Below are 9,710 nucleotides of genomic sequence, written 5' to 3'. Positions count from 1 at the left end.
TCTTTCATTATGAAGCTGATGAGAAAACAAATGATTTCATTATTCATTGTTTTGCTTACAGTTGCATTTTCCAAGAACCTAGAGACAATATTGAGGACTTACTGTATATACCAAGAGATAAAACTAATGCAAAGAAAATTACATTCAATAATTCTTTTTTTTTTTTTTGAGATAGAGCTTTGCTCTTGTTGTCCAGGCTGGGGTGCAATGGCGTGATCTAGGCTCAGTGCAACATCTGCCTCCCAGGCTCAAGCAATTCTGCTTCGGGCTCCTGAGTAGCTGGAATTACAGGTGCCCGCCACCACGTGGGGCTAATTTTTGTACTTTCAGTAGAGATGGGATTTCACCATGTTGACCATGACTGGTCTCGAACTCCTGACCTCAGGTGATCCACCCGCCTCGGCCTTCCAAAGTGCTGAAATTACAGGCATGAGCCACTGCACCTAGACTACATTCAATAATTCTTAATAGTGTAAATGGGTTCCAAGAGCAAAATGTTTAAGAACCATTGGCTGGTAAAAATACTCCAAATATAATTTTAATGTCATTTTTCTCTTCCTTCCAAATATCCAGTGGCTTTTCAGTGTATATCTAATTAGAATGTTTAAGGAGGAAGGCTTTACTGGATGTTCAAATAGGGGATTTTTGCCCCACAGAGTGAGGATATATTCCCATATGCACACACTTTTTAAATACTGACCAATACACTCATCAGGACCCAGAATCCTTTTAATGGAACCATGTAAAAACAAAGCAAAACCCCCTAGGATGCCTCCCTCAGTTAACCGATCTGATAATGCCACATATGGTATTTCAGATTTTGGAAGACATCAGCCAAGTGTATAGTATTTCGTTTGATTTAGAATTTTTATTATTTCATTTGTTATATGAAGCTACTTTCATTTCTACAAGATAAAACGTAATGAAACTATAAAATCTTCATTTAGATGAACAAATAACAACAATATGAACTAAGAGTGTTAATGTAGGGCTGGGCCCAGTGGCTTATGCCTACAATCTCAGCACTTTGGGAGGCTGAGGCAGGTGAACTGGTTGAGCTCCGGAGTTTGAGACCAGCCTGGGCAACACAGCAAAACCCTGTTTTTACAAAATAGAGAAAGATTAGCCAGGCATGGTGGCATGTGCCTGTAGTCCCATCTATTTGGGAGGCTGACGCAGGAGAATGGCTTGAGTCCAGGAGGTAGAGGTTGCAGTCAGCTGAGATAGTGCCACTACACTCCAGTCTGGGCAACAGAGCCAGACATTATCTCAGAGAAAAAAAAAAAAAAAAAGTATTGCAAAATTTGCCCAATAATACAGTCAATACAATATAACTCATACCATGAAGCGACTGCTAAAATTGCTATTGCAATCTTAGGCTATATTAGTAAAAGCGTATGTACAAGTAATAGGAGCTAATATTGCCACTGTAATCTATAAAGTTTAGATGACAATCCTAGAATAAAATTTCAATTATGAAGATCTAGATTGTAAGAATATGAATAGAAATTATCTAAAAAGGCAATCAAAATACTAAAGGGTCTGAAAAACTATGTTACTTAATAAAACTAGAGATATTTAGCCTGAAGGAAGCAGAGAGGAGTAAAAAATTATCTTAAAACATCTAAAGAGTTTCCATGAAGCAGTCTTGTTTTCTGTCATTCCAAACTAACAAGAAATAATGGGCAGAAGGTATTTGAGTTCCACTGAAGAGTAAAGTTTACAAATAATTTCTAGCTAACAAAAGAATGGTCTAGTTCATAAGCAGTGAATTTCTCATTACCAAAAGATTAAACAAAAGCGGGTTGACAGAGCAAAGATGATATAAAAAGATTTGCAGGATGCACATATTCAAGTAGTATGGCCTAGAGCCTTATTTCTAAAACTTGGATGTTTACATGAGTTACCTGGGATCTTATTAAAATGCAAATTCTAACTTTAGTTCTAGGGTGAGTCCTGAGATTCTACATGATGCCTATGCTGCTGGCCCAGTGACCACACTTTAAATAGCACTTTAAAAGGCTCAGGGTGCACTTTGTCAAACAATTTACTTAAGAGTCGCATGCTTTTCAATAACAAGCACATCTATTACATGAAGGAAAAAAAACAAAAAACAAAAAAACAGGTGACAACAAATTCAAATGACAGAGAAACGTATATTTTAAACAATTCCATATAATTTTATCTAAACAGAGCCAAAATTACACAGTGAAATAACTTACTGTGGCTGATAAAGGAAGAGATCAATAATATTATCGCGACCTTTGGGGTGATTGAAGAAAACAAACAGAGACCAGTGAATGAGCCATGTTCTCTGTTGAAGAGACTGAAGTGGAGAACTCACAGACTAAAGGATTTAAAAATGTACACATAAAAAATATTAATATATAAGAAACAGGCAGGACAAACATCACTAACTTCAAAACTGTAATTAAAAATGAGCCCCTTCTAAGGCATGCACGAGGGTCATTATGATCAATGTCTGATCCCCTATGCCTTCTCTCTGCATGATCCTTGATATTCCAAATTATTACCCTGTTTATAAAGACAGATTCAGTAATGTCCACTGAAGACATTCTAATTTATAAACTCTAACAGAAGTTATAAATTATAATCATTTCAGAAAACATTTTAAAAGCAAGAATTAAACTGAACATTTCATAGTAAGTGGTTTAATTAGATAATTGTAGATGAAAACTGTCTTCTGCATAGGACTTTCAATAATAGCTGGCACTAACAGCATAGTGTCATTTTGACTGGCATAGAAAAAAAGGACACAGTAACTGTGTAACAGAAATGAAGGCTACGTTTTTTTCTCTAAGAGCCAAAAGAAGTTTGACAATTTCGTTCAAGGACAGTCAAACTAGTTAAGCCACTATGATTTTTGTAAGGTCAACAAAAGCTAATTTGAAATTTTTTTTTATTCCCAAAATGCATAGTGTTTTTCCTCATCAGAAAGGGTGAAGGATACACAGATATTTCAGAGAATAACTGTGAAAAAGTCAAACTCACATTATTATCTATGGTCTCTTTTAACCGTGTAAGGTCTTCCATGGCTGCATCCCAATTCTGCATTAAGATTTCAGAGGCCAGCTTTCCCCAGAGTGAACTTAAAGCATTTCTATCTGTTGCTGGAACCTGTTTAAGAAATCATAATTAATTATATTGTGAATATTCTTGAAGAATAAACTTAATGTATGTTCTATAACCATGTATCCCTCTAGCCTACTAAAAGACCTATAGCTCTCTACACAAAACTGTAGTTATCTAAGTCCTTATTGGATCACACTGGTTTGTTTCAAAAAATCTTTGCTAAAAATACTCAGGTCTTCAATATTCAGTCTAGATAAGAAAATAAAAAATAACTTTTGTAACTAGGAAACTGCAGCATCATCTTACTATAACCCACTTTAGATAATTTATACACAACTAATCAAATTTCAGGCACCTAAAACTTCAGAAACCAAGTTAGATTCACATGTAATTTGTCGTTAGAATGAAGATGTGGAAAATCAAGACTCGTATGAGTCTCATTTACAATGTAATGAGAAATTATGTACAGAACCAAAAAATATTTCCAAATTATGACACAAATGAAGTCAGTATGGAGAGAGGGAGACAGGGAAAAAAAAAACAGGCCCACTAATTAACAATTAATAGTTACTGAAGGATTATGTACTGAGCAATACAAGTTGGTGTTCTCCTGTAATCCTAACAAAAACCCTCTATTTTTTATTCCCATTTTCAAGACGTGAACTAATACATAGAGTGTAACTTGCCCCAAATTACACTTCTAATCATGAAACCTATAAATTTTACACCACAGTCTTAACCCAAAAAAAGAAGGGACTAAGGGCCATCCCTACCTCTTCTATCCACTGGTAGGTAGAACAGTCACAAACTCAAAACATTCATGATGATCAGGCTAACAACAATGAGCAAAGCTGGATTCCCTCAAAACAAAGCAGTAGAAGTAGGTAAACTGACTCTGAACCAATCAGATGTGCTAAAGCAGTAGAAACAAGTAAGGGTAGTAGAGGGGGAACATTTCTACACCTCAAGATAAAATTTCAATTTTAATTTTTTACAGAAGCACTTTTACGTAATAGTATAAATATCAAGTAGATACCATAATTACAAGTTAAATTATACGTGCAGGATCAGAAATCCGATCAAGAATTCTGTCTCTACCACTTAACAGCTAGTTTGTATTTTAGCTTCCTCACTGCAACATGGGGATAAAACCCACCTCAGTTGCATAGTTTAAGTGACATGAGACATACAGAGATTACAATTATCACCTGATACAGATTAAGAACTTGGTAAATATGAGTTATTAAAATCATGATGAAAATCATTGCAGAGATAGGTATACAGATTTACATATATTTACATATGTAAATTTACATTTATCTATATACATATTTACAGATATATAATCTAAACATTGGGGACCACAATACAAACTCAGTCTATATTGAGATTCTTCCTTTCAAATGTACTAAATAACATTTGGCACACTCTTAAGAGCAGGCAAATAACACTGGGACTAGATTTGTAAATCACATTTTGAAATATATCCATGACACTTCTGGTTCTAGTTATTATCACAAAGTATATCCACAATACAACTTGTACATGTATATTCATAACACCTTTATTTTTAATAGACAAAAACTAAAAGTAATCTAAATGTTCATCAACAGATGAATACATTAAAGAGACCATGGTAAATTCACAGAATGAAATACCACTGAGCAATAAATAAAATCTAACTTCTGATACACATGATAACATGAATAAATCTCAAAAACTTGCTGGTAAAAATAAGCCTAACACATACATAGTACATCATTCCACTTACATACGTAAAATTCTAGAACAGGCAAAACTAATCTACAGGGACAGAAAGCAGTTCAGTGGATGCCCAGGACCATGGGTGGAGTATGATCAGAAAAAGGGTCTTTCTGAGGTGACAGAAATATTCTTTATCCTGATTTAATGGTAGCCACACAAGTACACAAATGTTTCAAAATTCACTGCAAATTTAAAAACTGGTTTATCAAAATCCATAAAATAATTGTTCTAATTACAAAGGATAAAATGTTTAATTCTTATAAAGGACATCTGAATATTAAAATATATCATCAAGTCAAAGATGCTATCAATTTTAACATACATTTTTATTTTATGTTTCCAAAACGAGAAACCCAGTAAAGACACTTTCTGATTTCAGATGCTAAAATATGAAAAACTATGCTTGAAAATCAGTATTAAATGCACAATTCTTACAGTGACATCACAACAGGGTACATCAGAGGGAAATTTTCAGTCACCAAAAATTATCATTACTCATACTATCTTAAGCCTCAAGGAAAATATTTTAAATGAAGTGGTATATACAAACAGGAAATACATTTCACATCCTGAGGGAGGGAAAGATATAGCTCCAAAAATATAACAAATAGTCCTAGGAACTAAAATCACTTTTATTTCAAAGAGCTGCTGAATAAGGGAATGGGATATATTATGGAGCCAGAGCAAAGGCCACAATGAAGGAAAATTTTAATAAAATAATCAATAGTGCTAATAACTTTTAAAGCAAACGTTTTCAAAAATTCCCACCAAACCAGTTTCGTCATTTTCACAACCAAACAGAAGTTTCACAAAGAACAGAGTGTACCTGAACAATCCTCAGTGTATTCTAAAATCCACAAGTCTTTTTCACAACCAAAGAAGTTTCACAACCAAACAGCGTACCTGAACAATCCTCAATGTATTCTAAAATCCACAAGTCATTTTCTTTTTTTTTTTAAAGGGCAGATTCTAGGGTCACACAGCTTTAATTTATACAACACTGACCTACAATAGGTCATTTGGAGAGTCAAATTCTAATCTCAGATCATAGTTACAATGGTTCTTTCATAGCTTATGTTTCCCTAACCATAGATTTAAAATAATCAACCACCAGAAAAGTATTTAGAAATAAAAAAAGGCCACTGCAAAAAATAAAATTAATTAAAGTAAAACACTGACATTTTCATCCCAAATACAAACAAGATTTTAGATTTGCTATTAACAAAACCTCAAACAAATACACAGATCTTATGGTAGTGGCTATCTAAATCAAAAGAAAAAGATATCTATTCTTTTAAGCTTGGCACTGTTAGCCTGCCAATATGCCAATAGGAAGCAACAAACTCTCACCTAACACAAATGTTTTGTGGCACAAGACAGGACAAAAATTTAAAAATGAATTGAACGTAACTTCTCAGAATTTCCAGTAACTCTATGTTGACAGTTCTTGATGTAAAACATATAAATTTAGTGTTTATATCACTGTATTCAATCACTTAATCAAAGTATCATTTGAGTTCCAGCACAAGATATGTTAGGGGCAATGCAAAAGTTTAAAACTAACCCCCCAATTTTTTAAAGACAGGGAATTAACTTGTATCTTCATATTTTAAAAGTAAACACAAAATTCACCAAATCTACAAGTACAAACCTGTCACTTGTAGAAATTTTCAGACTAATATAAAACCATACTACATAAATATAATGATACTATTAACACTAGAATGTGTTATATGTGTTAGAATAAAAGCTTTTTGTAGCAGTGTAGCAAGTTTTTTAATCCTCAAAAGGTTCATGTGTACTATTCTGGCTAAACTCCATGTCATTACAGTTGGCTCTTCATACCAACCCGCTTTCAAGGGTTGATATGCTAGAAGAGTTTCAATATCTGGATTTCCAGCAGTTACCTTAAGTTTCCGTGTCTTAGCAAAATGGCACATTCACTCACTGACCAGCAACAATAAATTTACTGTGCTGGAACTCTAACATGACACTAAATCTTCATTCTCAAAATTCACTCCCAGCATTAACAAATGATATAAATAACCAACTCTTTTCATGTACCTGTAATCATACCAGGCTTCTGAGTTTACAATCCTGGTTTAAGCTGTTTACATTTCCAAAGTATTCAACTTTTGCTCTCCTAAATCCCTCGTAATATTCAAAGTAAAACTGATGGAATTTTTTGATAAGTTACTACAAGTTTAGCATCACTGATTACCTTCAATGCACTTGCAAGTGAACCACAGCTAATCTGTAAATTAAGAATTCATCTACAAATGGGAGCAAGAAAAAAAGTTGTTTTCTTAAGCAAAGTTGGAAATAAACAGAAAGTCTTTTATTTAAAGGATGGTGGAGTTTCAAAAAGTGAAGTTGTCTATGCAATTTAAGTGTCGAAATTACCTGAATCAGTAATACTAATCTCTCCCTCCCCACAAAATGAAAATTTAATTTCCTAGAAAATAACCACAGACAGCAGCCAAGAGACTTTATTTTGCGACATGTGGAGCTAAAAGTGAAGAAAAAAGCAACAGAAAATAAAGGCAAAAAAAAACTCTTCCAAGGCTGGAAGACAAAAGGTCTCTGTTTTAAGGTCTTTTCCCAACTTCTAGGATTAACTAGAAAATCTTAGACAGGCAGGGTGCAGGGACTCATGCCTGTAAATCCCAAAGCATTGAAAGGCTGAGGAGGGAGGATCACTTCAGGCCAAGAGTTTGAGATCAGCCTGGGCAAAATAGCAAAACTCCATTTTGGAAAAAAAAAAATTAAAAATTAGCCATGAGTGGTGATGCATACTTGTAGTCCCAGCTACTCAGGAGGCAAGAGAATCTCTTGAACACAAGAGTTCAAGGCTGCAGTGAGCTATGATGGCACCACTGCACTCTAACTTGGGTGAGAGCAAGATCCTGTCTCAAAAAAAAAGAAAAGAAGAAATCTTAGACTTTAAGTACCTACTTACTAATCCAAGGTGAGTAACAAATTATAATTTCTCAAATGAGAGGCTAGTTAAAACAAGGATGTTTTGATAACTGTAGAAGGCACTTAATACACTTTCCTAAACAGAAGACAGAGTGAAAACAAAGTACATCAACTTGAAGGCCTGATTTTTATTTACTTCGTTTATGTTTTTTGAGATGGAGTCTTGTTGTCACCCAGGCTGGAGTACAGTGGCACCATCTCGGCTCACTGCAACCTCCACCTCCCAGTTCGAGCAATTCTCCTGCCTCAGTCTTCCAAGTAGCTGGGATTACAGGCATGTGCCATCACACCCAGCTAATTTTTGTATTTTAATACAGACAGAGTTTCAACATGTTGGCCAGGCTGGTCTCAAACTCCAGACCTCAGGTCATCAGCCCACCTCAGCCTCCCAAAGTGCTGCGATTACAGGCTTGAGCCACTGCACCTGGCCAAGGCCTGATTTTTAATTTGGCTTCACACAACTCTCCTTCTCTAACAGAAGCACTAAATCTAGAAGCCTGTCAAATATAAGGTAACAGGATACTTCATGGTTAATAGTACCATTTAAACTCATCTACACCCCACGTAATGAAGAAACCATTGATCTTTATATTTTAATAGCTGAAGGCACAGGTAACTGGAAAAGTTACTACTAAGGCATAAAATATTTCACATATCCTTATGATTCCACAGTTGTTTAGAACAAGTTCAAGGAATATACATACCATAAAGTATTAAATCAGGAATAATGGATTTACTCAACAATATTAAGCACCTACAATGTGCTACTCACTGTGCTGTATAATATTGTAATAATAAATCCATTACATGATATGATTCTGTTTATGCTAAAAATCAAAAAATTGTTCCTACTTTTGGATTTCAAGGACAAGTTAAATCACCCTCCAAATTTTGAGGCCCTGAAACAAGGTTTCTGTTTTTCAGTGGTTTTCTTTACTTTTTTCTCCTTTGGCAAATAACTGTTGAAAACTTAATGAACAGACCCAATCTATTATACACATTTTGAAGACCAAGGGAATTTACAAAAGAAAAAAAAAAAAAATCAGGTACCTATATTACAACACTCTAAAAAATAAAGATACTCTGCAGCTCCTGAGTAATTCCCACATTCGTACTGGAATTTTGCATATCTGTAGAGTGTATCTAAATATTCCTGCCTAAACTAAAAAGAAAAAAAAAAAAAGATTAAGTTTTCTTTAATTCAGAGTTTTAAAACCTCATTGTAATTCATAAGTCTTTGAGGTCAAAACTATGAACGTTTAATTCACGAACTTCTAATGTATATTTTAAAATCTATCTCTGATTATGGTATTTATTTTTGGCGGCAGCTTTTGGGAGACTTTCAAAGAACTGACCTCTGGAGCTATTTAAAGAAGTAAACTAACGGGGGTTGTGCTGGGGGAGGTGGTTTCAGGATGAAACTGTTCCACCTCAGATCATCAGGGCATTAGTTAAATTCTCATATGGAGCGTGCAACCTAGATCCCTTGCTTGCGCAGTTCACAATAGGGTTCGTGCTCCTACGAAAATCTAATGCCTCCACTGATCTGACAGGATGCAGAGCTCAGATGGTAATGCTTGCTCACCTTCTAATCACCTGCTCTGTGGCCCCCTGGTACTGGTCCATGACCTGGGGGTTGGGGACCCCTTAAATAATGAATTATATGCAAAGCCTCATGCTTTGAGTTAACACAAGGGAAATGAGATTGAGCGATGGTTAGGAAAGCTTATAACATTTCTTTATTTGTGAATCTGGGGACTTACAAAGACTTTGATAACTTCAAAGGCTATTGTGTTCCACAAGGCGGCCAAAGTATTACCTAATTCTATTGCTCAAAACATTTCTAATTCAAATTTAATTCTATTTGCCTTACT

The 9,710-nt window shown here is 34.8% G+C and overlaps 1 protein-coding gene across 1 annotated transcript in view; it reads right to left on the bottom strand.

Moving 5' to 3' along the window:
• Positions 1 to 9,710, bottom strand: part of EIF3E (eukaryotic translation initiation factor 3 subunit E) — a 50,487-nt gene that overhangs the window by 28,607 nt on the left and 12,170 nt on the right. The window contains exons 5-8 of the mRNA XM_017892951.1: positions 8,896 to 8,998; positions 8,466 to 8,467; positions 3,013 to 3,138; positions 2,223 to 2,347 (exon numbers count right to left, since the gene is read on the bottom strand). Of these exons, the coding sequence (XP_017748440.1) occupies positions 2,223 to 2,347; positions 3,013 to 3,138; positions 8,466 to 8,467; positions 8,896 to 8,998 (356 nt within the window). The remainder of the gene's footprint in view (positions 1 to 2,222; positions 2,348 to 3,012; positions 3,139 to 8,465; positions 8,468 to 8,895; positions 8,999 to 9,710) is intronic.

Source organism: Rhinopithecus bieti, unplaced genomic scaffold (assembly GCF_001698545.2).
Source record: "Rhinopithecus bieti isolate Rb0 unplaced genomic scaffold, ASM169854v2 scaffold_23780, whole genome shotgun sequence".
Classification (NCBI taxonomy): Eukaryota; Metazoa; Chordata; class Mammalia; order Primates; family Cercopithecidae; genus Rhinopithecus; species Rhinopithecus bieti.
The sequence above is the reverse complement of the archived record's forward strand: the minus strand, read 5'-3'. Positions and strand labels throughout refer to the sequence as shown.